Source organism: Mastigoproctus giganteus, chromosome 10 (assembly GCF_048544385.1).
Source record: "Mastigoproctus giganteus isolate SK-2022 chromosome 10, ASM4854438v1, whole genome shotgun sequence".
NCBI classification, from domain to species: domain Eukaryota; kingdom Metazoa; phylum Arthropoda; class Arachnida; order Uropygi; family Thelyphonidae; genus Mastigoproctus; species Mastigoproctus giganteus.
In genome coordinates this window covers 16,965,851-16,980,281 of record NC_143584.1, presented here as the reverse complement: position 1 = coordinate 16,980,281, position 14,431 = coordinate 16,965,851, and the positions used below count along the sequence as shown (strand labels likewise).

General features: G+C 37.3%; 1 protein-coding gene across 6 annotated transcripts in view; it reads right to left on the bottom strand.

The window, feature by feature from the left end:
• The window catches only part of LOC150078808 (poly [ADP-ribose] polymerase 2-like), a 167,446-nt gene that overhangs the window by 100,764 nt on the left and 52,251 nt on the right, over window positions 1-14,431 (bottom strand). For all 6 annotated transcript variants that reach the window (XM_090382479.1, XM_090382477.1, XM_090382483.1 and 3 more), the window contains exon 4: window positions 5,339-5,677. In XM_090382479.1, coding sequence (XP_090238605.1) covers window positions 5,339-5,677 — 339 coding nt within the window. The remainder of the gene's footprint in view (window positions 1-5,338; window positions 5,678-14,431) is intronic.

Below are 14,431 nucleotides of genomic sequence, written 5' to 3'. Positions count from 1 at the left end.
GTTCAAGGACAGGGAACAAATACATTAATACTCAGCTTTCAAAAATAAACTTGACATTTGGAAAACTGACTTTGAGCGTAATAATACTGAAATGTTCCCATGTTTTTCTGATTTTGTTAACAGTAATAATATTGACACTATACAATTTAGGGATATCATTGCCATCCACCTAACAATGCTAATTAGGAATTTTTCGAAATTTAATGTATCTCCAAAAAAAAAAAAAAGTTGTACTGGATTCGTGATATCCCTTTGCTTTTGTAATTTCTTCATGTTCCGAAATTACCATTCAGCAAAAAGGAAGATCTTATCGACCTGTCATCTTACGAAGCATTACATGCTAGTTTCAAGACTACAACTTGTAAAAAATTTTGGCTTTCTCTTCGAGATGAGTATCCAGAATTATCGAAAATGCCAATAGAAAGGCATGTAGACTTTTCAGGTCTACGTATTTATGTGAGGTTTGTTTCTCAAAATTACCAGCTATAAAAAAAAAATGGTATTCCACAATTGATCCAGAAGAAATTTCAAATATTGCATACAAATATGGACCAAATGTTATTGGTTATCCAAGCTCATTCTTCTCATTAATTGTTTTGTTTTGTAATTGTTCATTTTTTATTGTTTTGTAATCTTAATTGAAGAATAAGAATTTGATTTGTTGTATTCTGATGGAGGTTAAGTTTCTGGAGTTTTATTATTATTATTAGCCATATGGCGCAAGGAAGCCTGAGGCTTATGCTGTACCAGCCAAAAAAATTCCCGAGTTACCCTGAGAGAGAGATGTAGAAAGGAATCACCAAGAAAGAGAAGAATGGTGATATCCAGATAAGGACACTGGGTGTGCCAACGGTCCTGAGCTAGATATCATCATTCTTCTCTTTCTTGGTGATTCCTTTCTACATATCTCTCTCTCTCTCTCTCTCTCTCTCTCTCTCTCTCTCTCTCTCTCTCTCTCTCTCTCTCAAGGTAACTTGGGAATTTTTTTGGCTGGTGCAGCATAAGCCTCAGGCTTCCTTGCACCATATGACTAATAATAATATTCAAGACTATGTATAAATATAGTGCAAGCGCATCAGAAATACATAGCTATATCTGAATAAATCAGAATATCAGTAAAACGGCATCGTTTTAAGTTATATCTCATATTGTGAATATCTTCACAACGAGTTGCCATGATATTGCACTACTTCGGATAAATAACTTATTCGAAGTAGTGCAATATCATGGCAACTCGTTGTGAAGATATTCACAATATGAGATATAACTTAAAACGATGCCGTTTTACTGATATTCTGATTTATTCAGATATAGCTATGTATTTCTGATGCACTTGCACTATATTTATACATAGTCTAGACTCTCCCATAGCTTGAGGCCTATGCCCTAAATGCCTTAGTCTAATAATATTCAATTAAAATATTAAACAATTATTTTAATGTGTAAATTAAAAAGGAAACAATTTTTTTTTTATTCCTTTCTCAGTACTCAAATAAAAGTTTCTACTACATAATTTATAAAATACCATTTTTCTTCTCTAAAAATCTAGTCATGCTCCCTCGAGGTTTACACTGAGGAGTCACATCAATTTTATATTTAATAAAGGGGGTCGCGAGCAAAATAAGTTTGCGTGCCACTTCTGTAAGCTTCTGTCTCACCTGCTAATTTATATGCATCCCAAGCATTTTCCTTCTCTGCCACAAGCCTCATTAGTTCATCTAACATTCATTTAGGCCTAAATCTTGAACAGTATTTCTCAGCTGGTATGAAAAGCCTCGTAGCTTCCAAGATTAATTCCCTGAAGGCCTCACATTTAGAATTCACTGTTTTTAACACCATTAGTTGATCCCATTGTATAGAATTCGAAAACTGCCCGAGATCACTGTAATCACCTTTATGAAAACAAACACCCTTCCCTTTACCCTTGACAGTAGTTACATCTTTAAGTAAATCCCACATCAGTACACTGTGTTCACTGTCACCTAGTGGTTCCTTTATCTGCAAATTCCTAATGCATGTGTCATCACTGCTGATAATCAGATCAAGAGTATTACCCCCTCTGGTTGCCTCAAACATGTTACTGTAGAAAACAATCCACCGATAAATACACAAAAATCTTGCTAGTGTGCGAGTAACCAACCCACAAGTTCCAATCAATATCTGGAAAGTTAAACTCCAACATTACAAGACATTCTGATTTACTGGCCCACTATTTCTCTGCACAATTGTTCATTGTACTCATCAGAGTCATTAGGCCTATAATATACTGCTACTCTCATTTTCCCCTTCCCAGTGTTTATGTCACACAAAACAGACTCAACATTGCACTGCTCACCCATGTCAACTGAATGCACTTCCTTAGATTTTGTGTGTTTCATAACTAACAGCATAACCCCTCCTCCCTTCCTACCCTGTCTATCCTTTCTGTACACATTATACTCCCCAAATTCCAATTCTGCACTGATTATATCTGTGTGACACCATGTATCTGATATCCCAACAATATCTGCCTTTGATGCTTTGATCAGCACTTCAAACTCATTTCTGAGGGAATTACTGATAGAATTGCTGTTTGATGACAGAGTGTAGCATATAACACATTTTTCTGTAATAGAGCAGTTGCTATGCAGCTGAACCTATCATAGGCAACAGTCTACAAGGTCTTGTAAAGTGTGCATGCTACCTTTGTAGCCATATAAACTACACAGGATGCATCAACCTGTTACCAAAGCAATAATAATTCCTTGTCTGCTCTTCAACATATACCACCAACAGGATACAGGTAAGTGTCACAAAATGGGTTACGAATTATGTGCACAAAATAGGGACACAACTAATTATGAAGTTTGAGGAGACAGACAGTGTCAGTACGACATGGCAAAGGATGGCAACTAATTTCTGAGGAAATTACTGATAGGATTGCTGTTTGATGACAGAGTGTAGCATATAACTCACATTTTTCTGTAGCAGAGCAGTTGCTATGCAGCTGAACCTATCATAGGCAACAGTCTACAAGGTCCTGTGATGTGTGCTACCTTTGTAGCCATATAAACTACACAGAATGCATCAACTAACTCTAAGTAACCTGAGAAACACTTAGATGTTGCTATTAAGCTCTTATAGCAACACTTAGATGTTGCTATAAGAGCAACAACATCTTGCAACAACAACAACCTTGCCTGCTAAGAGTAGAGTAAGCAGTACTTGCGAAAATGAAACAAACACATTCTTCGTAAAGCGGTGGAGTTTGTTCATGCTATGAAACTCCTGCATTCTTCACTAGCAGCATTTGAGTTGTTTATGGAAGTAGGCACACATCAACAATTCAAACTGCTCCTAAAGCACATAGTGGCAGCATGCTGTCAGAAATGGATAACAAGACCAACTCATTTTAAATTCATAATTTTAATGACCATACATTGTTTAATGAAAATGCATTATTTTATTTATGGTCAAACGTCTTCATTAACAAAACAATTCATGATGCAGATCAAAAGGAAACAATAATTGAGGAATACCTTAACCCCTTCATGGATTATCCCGAGATATCTCGTTTTCAGTTTTAAAAGTTATTTGGAACTACGTGAAATATCTCGGGATACAATAATACCCAAAGCAAACAATAATACCTCAAAATTTAGGACTGAAACATATTTTCTCTGGCATTTATCTGGCAAATTCTGCATTAGGTAGGTAAATTACGAGTTTTCTCAGGATTTTCTTACACCTGGCAGCAAATGACTGGCTTTAGTTTTACTTATATTGTACAGCAATGTCAGAACAGTAGTGCGGGTTCCTGTGCCGCCAGTAAGCAAAATATAATTTGCCATCCTAAATGTAGAACACTGAACCCACGAAAATAATTCACAAAAACAATAACGAAAAATATTTCGGCACCCTCTTGAACTGCCGCCCGTAAGCGACGTTTACCTCGCCTGTCCACTTGTGGAGGCCGTGCATGTCAGAGTGTAGTTAGTTCGTGATTACTGCTTGTGCATTCCACTTGATTTTTTAAATTTATTTATATAATGAGTAATGAAGACTTTTTCTGTGCCTTTCTGAAGCACTAATTTATTAAAAAATCTATATAATTTGCACACTTTTTGGCGTACACAAGATAACTCGGGATAGCCCAAATGGGTTAATTACTCCCATATATTTTCTACGAAAAAATTAATAAAAAATACAAAAAACCAAACAATGAGTATTCGCATGATGCATACTTTTAATCTGTAAAATAAAGAAAGTCAATCCGTTATGGCACATTTTCTGGAAAAAAAAAAGGTTAATTTACATTGCTGTCCCTCTGGTAATTAATTTTTTATTTACATTTTTAATGACCACTGTAGCACATTTTAGTCATACACACCTATCACAGGATTAAAACTTAGTAGATCACATATTACAATCTCTTTTCAAGCTCTTTGTCTGTTGTAAAATAATTAGAGACACTGAAAACTAGTTTATTTCCCACCTAGATCCATCTATGCTGACTGACCACTTAAACCAGGACTTTAGGCAGAATACAAGTCAGTTTTTATTTCAGATAATTTTACTATAGGCATTAATCACAAAACAAGATTGTGATGTCTGGTCTCTTTTAAATTTAAATCTATACGGCAATGTTCAAGTTTTAGATCTCAAAGAGTAAAGACACCATCAGTATTAGGTTCCTCTAATACTTTTACAGCTTTATAATGCTTCCTGCTTTGCTGCCTAGAACTGTTGTTTGCATTAAAATTAAAAATGCCAACTAATCTCACTCTTCATAAGAGCATAAACCAAATTCAAGTGAAAATTTTCAGAAATTAGAAAAAAATTTGCACCTAGTATCATAAAGAACTATTTATTTACAGAGCGAGATGGGAAATGAAAACTAATTATGTGCCCAGCATACAACTACCAGTTTTAATTTTCTCCAACCAGAAGTTTCATGTTTGCAAAGCAACTTATCCAATTTTCATTCACATTAAATTAACACTTGCAACATCACAAACATTAATATCTTGTTTATCTTTATCAATACAAAATTGCTCTGATAAAAATATTGAGAAAGATATCAATATATTTATTTTATTTATTACCTTATAAACATAATTATATTAGTCATGACTTCAGCATTCTGAAAGTCTATATTTAAACAAATAAAAATTTAAACCTTAACCGAAATTAGGTTGTTTTTTTTTTTTTATAAATTTTAAAATAGAAAAATATTGTTTACATAAAAAAGAAAACTTCATAAATTGTAAAAAAAAATTTTCATGAATTTCATAAAATATTCACAAAACCTGTGAAGTATGGAAATCTGATTCACATATAGTATAATAACAGCACTTACTTTTTTTCAAATTCTTTCTTGGCTGCTTCTAAATTTGATCCAAAGTGAGTTAGAGAATGCTGTCCCTTTTTTCCAACTCTACCCCAACGAAACCAAACACTGTAGGACTGCTGGTTATCATCTTCTAAAAGCTGCATAATATAATATTTGTTATTATTATGCTGCAAGTTTGTTTGATTTAGCATAGCATCATAAATGTCATCATCTTCAGTATATACATGAGCAACTCCTACTTTCTCACTGCATTCAGAATCTACTGGTGCCTTTCCTTTGATGACAACAGTCTTCAACACTGGTTCTTCTTTTTTTTCTTCTGGCTCTTCAGACTTCTGTTTCTTCCTAGGTTAAAGACAAGTTACTAAAGCAATGTTACAGTTATGTGGCCTAAATGTTATTTTTAACACTCACTCCTATGCTATATAAAACTTTGCAATTATCCTTATCGCTGCTTAGTTACTTCATTACACTTGCATCAAACCTATTCAATGTAATGAAATGGTATATATCTGATAAACTTATGTTCCACAGTTATTTTAAATAAAAAACTGTTTTAAAATTAGCTTAACAAGTTTCATTATTGGACAGGTACTAATGGATATATCTAAAACTAAAACAGCCTTATTATTAAATGATATACAACAACAACTATAAGAGAGAACACACTTTTATATACTAGTTCTTTACTGATGTGGCTGTTTTTGTGTTGTAAGCAACACAGAAAAAGTTCTAAGTGAACTTTATAAACTGATTTATTAGTATTAGTACTGGCAACATGCTATGAGACGCAAAGCTTATACACACACACACAAGCCAAAAAAAAAACTTAATTTGCCCATTCCTACCAATGATTTGCCAAGACCTCCTTTTAAACTTATTCAAATTTAAAACAGCTTTGGATACCAAGTTCCACACCACTAGATGGAAGTTTATTCCAACAATCAATTACTCTTTGGCTGAATGCAAATTTCTGAGCTGTCTGCACTGCTCAGAAAATGTCATGTTGTTGTTATTTGGTTTTTAGGAGCATTAGCAACTAAGGCCATATTGCTCTGGGGATCATTCCCTGACCTTTCCGCATCCTCCGTATTTGGTGGTCACGGGCTCGAACCACGGTCTAATCAAGAAGCGTGTGCTACGCACTGCTGCTCCTGCCCACCTGGCTACGGAGGCGCCCAACCATATAATTATCCCCCCATCTTTTTTTCCATATAAACTACTATCTCAAGTTTGGTGCAACCCAAATCGAATGATACTCCAGGATTATTATCACTCAAATGTGTAACAATGTTAAACCTCGTTTGCCATTTCACAGCCCATCTGTTTAGTTTATCTAAATCTTGAAGTGTAGTATTCTCATTACTGTCATTAACCACTACCCCCACCTTTGTATCAGCAAAAAACATAGATATCAAACTTGAAACACCTACATCAATATTATTAATAAATATTTTTAAAAAAGTAAGGGTCATGTAGTCCATGAAGGGAAGTGGCCATTTAAATTTCACCATTATTCCCTTCTCCATGAAAGTAACTTGCACCTGATGCCACACTGCTCTAATTTATATAATTATACATGTAGTACAGTTTCAAAGACCTTACTGAAATGTCAATAATTCTTTGCATCCAGTTCCATGAAAGGATGTCACAGTTGCATTACTTTGTTAACTATTGACTCCATTATTTTAGCAGGAACATTTATTGTTATTTGATTTTTAGGAGCATTAGCAACTAAGGCCATATTGCTCCGGGATATGCGGTGGTCATTTCGTGACCTTTCCGCATCCTTCGTATTTGCTGGTGACGGGCTCGAACCCCGGTCTAATCAAGAAGCATGTGCTACGCACTGCTGCTCCTTCCCACCTGGCTACGGAGGCGCCGTTAGCAGGAACAGTGATTAAACTTGGAGATCTGTAGTTACCTAGTTCACTCTTTGAACCACCCTTGTGAAGAGGAGTTGCACATCTCCAATTTGTATTTCTCTTCCATATACTTGTGAGCAAAAACATTATAACCACCCCTGTCTCCACAAGTGGATGCATCCCACAGCACTTAGAAGTGATGTCATGACCAGCAAGGTAATGCCTGTCAGTTCTAAGTCCATGCAATGGAGAAAGAGAAGGAACTGAAAGAGTTTTAATGAGGAATTATTCGTGGCACTAGGAAGCCAGACCCTGTCTCTCAGCAACCATACACATTGTCAGCTGTTTGAGGGTTGCCGTGGTGAAGATGAGGAAGGTTGTTATTTTATTTGGTTTTTTTTTTTTAGGAGCATTAGCAACTAAGGCCATATTGCTCCGGGGATGTGCGGTGGTCATTCCCTGACCTTTCCGCATCCTCCGTATTTGGTGGTGACGGGCTCGAACCCCGGTCTAATCAAGAAGCGTGTGCTACACACTGGTGCTCCTTCCCACCTGGCTACGGAGGCGCCACACATGATGAGGAAGGAATGGGCCAGAGAGAGAGAGAGAGAGAGAGAGAGAGAGAGAGAGACACACACACACACAACCACAAAGGAGGAGAAGGCCCCTACTGGTAGGAACAACAGTTGGCATGTGCTATCCAGAATAAGACAGCTCAAGGTCCTTCAATTAAAGGCAGATGCTTTTGCAGATGGGCCTACAGAATGAGCAACCTGTTCAAGTGTACATATTGACATACCATAATCAACATCTCTATCAGAAGTGAGCAGGGGAACACAGATGCTAGATATTGGATGACTGGAAAAGAGTCACCTGGCCTGGTGAATCAAGATTTCAGCTCCATCGTACCAATGGATGGCAAGCAGGTGAACAGATGCAACAAGACTGCACAGTTGGATGAAAACAGGCCATCAGCAGCATTACCATAATTTAGGGGGATGTTTTCATGGACATCACTAGATCCACTCATCCACACTGAACACACCTTCGCTGGTGATCATGCACCCAGATGGCACTAGACTCTTTCAACAAGACAACACCTCCATGTCACAAAAGCCCACATAGTAGTAGTAGTAGTAATAGTGGCACTTGATGCAAGAAAGCAAGTGTAGGAGCTTATGCAGCATCAGCCAAAAAAAAAAAAAAATCACACCATACCCTCCAAATGCCTGTCCAGTTCCTCCTTAAATTTATTTAACCTATCAACTTCCACAACGACAGATGGAAGTTTGTTCCAGCAATTAACCACCCGCTGGCTAAAGGCAAATTTCCGCACATCTATTCTACATCTGTCCTTTCTTAATTTGAACTTATGTCCCCGTAGGTTCGTATTCTGAACAAGTGGGAGGATCCCATCAGAATTCAGCGTGCTCAACCCATTCAAGGCCTTATAGACCTCAATCAGATCACCGCGCAGGTGCCTAGTCTCCAGCCACTGCAATTTGCAGAACTTAAGCCTCTCTTGGTAAGAGGATCCCTTCATTCCCCTCACCAATCGTGTTGCTCTTCTCTGTACACGCTCAAGCAAATCTACATCCTTCCTAAAATGAGGCCTCCAGACCTGTACGCAGTATTCAAGGCGTGGCCTGACCATTGCCTTATACAGAGGGACAATCACCTTTTCCCTGCTAGCAAAATTCCTATATATCATTGACAAAACCCCATGACCTGCCCTAGCAGCCTGTCTACATTGCTCAGAAAACTTCATATCTGACTGCACAATTACTCCCAGGTCTTTTTCATTTTCTACCACCTTAAGTGTAGTACCACACAGTTGGTAGTTTCTCTGGGGTTACTTCTACCCATATGCAGTACTTTGCATTTGTCAAGGTTAAACTTCAGTTGCCACTTCTTAGCCCATCTGCCCAAATTATCTAGATCCTGTTGCAGTAGCACACTGCCATTACTGTCATTAACAACCCTGCCAACCTTCGTGCAAGAACAGTTCAAGGATCATATCCAAGCATTTCATGTGCTCCCCTAGCTGCTAAAAACTTTCCTGATATCAATCCCATTGAACATTTGTGAGATGCAGCATTTGCCAGTTCAAACCAGCACCTCACTCCATTGCCAGGACATCCTTCTGTCCAGGATATCTTCCATAGCCTTGTGGAGTCAATGCAACATGGAATGCAAGTGGTTAATAGCCAACATGCTATTAGGTAAGTGGTCAATGTTATGGCTCATGCATATATTTTGTTTGCAGCTGTTTCTCTTCCACCTTCCTTTCCATTTTTATAAAATCATTTAACTCCTAATCTTTATTAGCCAGATTTTAATCTGCTAACCTGTCTCTAGGAACTGTATGAGAATATTGATGGAAAAAAAATATTTATTTAGTTTATTAGCAATCTGTATATGATTATCAGCCGTTATATCATTCATATCCAGTGGATCAATGTAATTCATCCCTTTCCTTCTATTATTAGAAGGAAAGGGTTGATTTCCTTCTATTATTATTATGGGATCTATCCAGTTATATTAAAGGAGGCGGCAAAGCAACTAAGCAAACCCTTAGCCATAATTATGAGAGCATCCTTGGACTCAGGGGAGTTTCCCATGGACTGGAGATGTGCAAATGTATTCCCAGTTCACAAAGGGGGATCAAAGGGTGACACGAGTAATTACAGACCAGTTAGTTTAACTTCTGTTCCGGGTAAAATAATGGAGCCACTGGTTAAAGATGCATTGCAGGATCATCTAGACAAGACTGCAGCAATAATTCAGACACAGCATGGGTTTGTTAAGGAAAAGTCTTGTCTGACAAATCTGATAGGATATTATGATGTGGTTACAAAGGAACTGGATGCAAAAAAATAATTTTGATATCATATATTTGGATTTCAGGAAAGCTTTTGATACTGTTGCACATGGAAGACTACTGTATAAATTGGAGCAGAATGGTATTAAGGGTAAGTTTCTACAATGGATAAAAGGATGGTTGAGTGGGAGAAGACAGATCGTAGTAATCAATGGGTGCTGCTCTTTGTGGACTAATGTTATTAGTGGAGTCCCACAGGGTTCGGTTGATTGCTTGGTTGGGTTTTATTGGTGCATTAGCAACTAAGGCTATAATGTGCTCGGTGTTGGGTCCATTGTTGTTTTGTATATTCATCAATGACATTGATGAAGGTATATCAGGCCAGGGGAGGGAGGAAAGTGTGCCCGGCAAGGGAGCCGGCACAGGTCGCCGTATGACCTGGCAGCTCTGCTTGAGTCAGGTCTTTGGTTGCATCCTAGTTGTCCAATCCGGGTGTAGGTAATGGCAGTGTGCTACTGCAACAGGATCTAGAAAATTTGGGCAGATGGGCTAAGAAGTGGCAACTGAAGTTTAACCTTGACAAATGCAAAGTGCTGCATATGGGTAGAAGTAACCCCAGAGAAACGTACCAACTGTGTGGTACTACACTTAAGGTGGTAGAAAACTAATAGGTAGGTTAGTGCAAATGCATCATTTTAGCATAGCTATCTACCAAAGTAGTTAAATTAATTAATTAAATTGGCATCATTTTGGTTATATCTCATATTGTGACTGCCTTCACAACGAGTTGCCATGGTATTGTACTACCTCGAATAAATGACACTTCACCAGTGGAGAAGACTATTGTTATTTATTCTCAGGGGATACCACAACCCAGACAGCCCCGTTTCAAAGTTTGTTGGCTCCTCTTCGGTGGGTGGGCAAGTACCCTGGTGTTTCAACAGTGACAACCCAGTTATGAAGTATAACTTCACAACATGAGATGCCTGATGGTGAACAGTGGTATAGACTATAACGTATTTAAGGGCAAAGGCCTCGTGCTACAAGGTAGAATGACTAATACGTAGGTTAGAGCAAATGCATCATTTTAACATAGCTATCTACCAAAGTAGTTAAATTAATTAATGAAATTGGCATCGTTTTGGTTATATCTCATATTGTGACTGCCTTCACAACAAGTTGCCATGTTATTGTACTACCTCGAATAAATAACACTTCACCAGTGGAGAAGACTATTGTTATTTATTCTCAGCGGATACTACCACCCGGACGGCACCGTTTCAAAGCTTGTTGGCTCCTCTTCGGTGGGTGGGCAGGTACCCTGGTGTTGCAACAGTGACAACCCAGTTACGAAGTATAACTTCACAATATGAGAGATGGCCCACGGCAACTCGTTGTGAAGGCAGCCACAATATGAGATATAACCAAAACGATGCCAATTTAATTAACTAATTTAACTACTTTGGTAGATAGCTATGTTAAAATGATGCATTTGCACATATTAGTCATTCTACCTTAAATATTTTATAGTCTATATCACTACGCACCATCAGGCATCTCTCATATTGTGAAGTTATACTTCATAACTGCGGAAGTTTGCCTTTAGGCAGCGGTTGGTTGGTTGGTGGAACAGACTTCCATCCTTTGTTGTGGAAGTTGGTAGCCTAAATAAATTTAAGGCTGAGCTGGACAGGTACTTGGAACGAACGGAGGGGTGAAATGGGAGTGGTTTTTTTTTTTTTTTTTTTTTTTTTGGCTGATGCTGCATAAGCTTGCTTTCTTGCATCATATGCCTCTACTAATGCTAATGCTAAAACTTCTTTCTGAAACCTTACACATATAATTATTCTGAAATTCTATCAATGTGTACAGACCTTTTATTACCTCAAACACATGGTAGTATATTAAATTACAAAAGGAAGATATCCACAACTTCCCATCAACTCTATCCTGTTTACAATGGTTAAGTCCTGGATGGTCACATGTGCATGCATTCTCGGTAATCATATCATTCATACTGTCCCCTTAAAATGAACCCAAAAAGTATTGGTCTCATTTTGGAATAATATTTTAAACTTTTAATGCATTTTAGTTTAGACATGTGCCACCACACTTGTATTGTTAACAGTGATATTGGCACTGGGTTCCCACTGTCCATGCATGGCAATGGGATAATTGTGGCTTCAATTTTCTGTTTTTCCTGTGGCACACCTCTTGCTAATAATAACAATATCAGTTTTAGATTATTTGTAACTTAGACATTAAAAAAGATTTTGAAATTCACAGACCTTGGAATAAACCATAAATAACTAATTATTATAGAACATAAAATAAAAACAGAACTTTCTTGGTTTAATTTTAGTCAAAGAAGCTTTCTATGTTGTGGTGGTGGGGGGAAAATGTTTCATAATTTGTGTCACACACACATTGGTGTTCCTAAGGTTAGTAGTTATGTTCAGCATGTTCGAAGTTCACTTTGATTTACTATATAATGTTTAAAAACCCCATACGAGTTAAACCGGATAACAATGTAATGAAAGTTTTAGTTTTTTTCATGCATCCTAGAATACAAGATATTAATTAGGTGCTTATCTTCCCAATTTGTAGTATTTCATTCCTTCCATATCACATGAAAATATCTCTAAAGAATACTTGGTTTCTTATATGAAAATGATGGTAAAAGTATTCGAAGGCTTAAAAATACAAGTAATGCACAAATAAAACAGGCTTTAGAAAATCCTTTATAATTACTAACACTCCCTTGAATTCTGTGTATTTGATTTTTTATTTAATTGAATTTTTTCATTTTATAGGATTTAATAGGAGTAAAAGTTATATATTAGTATTAGTATTAGTATTAGTAACGGCCGCATGGTGCAAGAAAGCCTATGGCTTATGCTGCACCAGCCAAAAAAAAAAAAAAAAATAATAAAAAAAAAAAATAAAAAATATATAAATCCGAACAAAACAATGATAAAAACAAAAAAAAATAAATAAATAAATAATAATAATTAATAAAATAAAAAATAAATAAAAAGGAAATTAAACCTATCATCCTATGTGCTTCCCTTACCCGAAAGTACTATCCAGATGACCTTTGAATTTCCCCAAACTGTCGGCCTCTACCACCCATGAAGGCAACTTATTCCAGTAATTTATAACTCGCTGGCTAAAATAGAACTTCCTGCAATCCAATCTAAACATTTCCCCCCGTAACTTGAATTTATGTCCCCTAGTTCTAGCATCATTTGTAATCTTGAAAATTTTGTCCTCATTCATTTTACTGATGCCTCTCAGAGCCTTAAACACCTCAATCAAATCTCCTCTAAGGTGTCTAGTTTCCAAACTCTGCAACCCACATATTCGAAGTCTTTCTTCATAAGGACGCCCTTTTGCCGATCTCACCAGGCGAGTTACCCTTCTTTGCACCCTTTCAAGAAGCTCGATGTCTTTCTTCAGGTGCGGTCTCCATACTTGAACACAGTATTCCAAGTGTGGTCTAACATAAGCCTTATATAATGGGATTATCACGTCCCTATCTCTACTTGCAAAAGTTCGATAGATCATTGATAGGACACCATGGGCCTTCCTTGCAACCTGTTTATAATGCTCAGAGAATTTCATGTCTGACCGTATTGTAACACCCAAGTCCCTTTCCTCCAGTACTGGCTTTAGTTGAACTCCACCAAGTGAATAAGTTATGTTGGGATTACTGTTTCCCAGGTGTAATACCTTACACTTTGTTGGATTAAAGCACAGCTGCCATTTTTCTGACCATTCCTGAAGTCTATCTAGGTCTCTCTGAAGAAGCTCAGCTTGACAGTGATCATTAACTACTCTACCAATTTTAACATCATCTGCAAATTTAGACATCACGCTCTCTATCCCTTCATCAATGTCGTTTATGAAAATTAAAAACAACAGTGGTCCTAATACTGATCCTTGGGGAACCCCACTTCTTACATCAACCCAATCTGAGGAATAGCCATTTATCACAACCCTCTGCCTCCTGCCCTGAAGCCATCCTTCTATCCATCTAAGGATTTTCCCAGTGATTCCAACCTGTTCCAGCTTATAAAGCAACCGCTCATGTGGGACTGAGTCAAAAGCTTTGCTGAAATCTAAATAAACAATGTCGAAATTATTCCCTAAATCCAGCTCGTGAGTGACCCTTTCGAAATAGCGAACCAGATTTGTTAAACATGATTTTCCCTTTACGAAACCATGCTGAGTATCCTTGAGAATTTCAATTCGATCCAAATGATCCTGAATTCCACCCTTGATCATTGCCTCCATGATTTTCCCTACTACTGAAGTCAGACTGACAGGTCGATAATTTCCAACTTCACTTTTAGAGCCACCCTTATGTATGGGAGATACATTTGCACTTTTCCAATCCAAGGGAATCTCCCC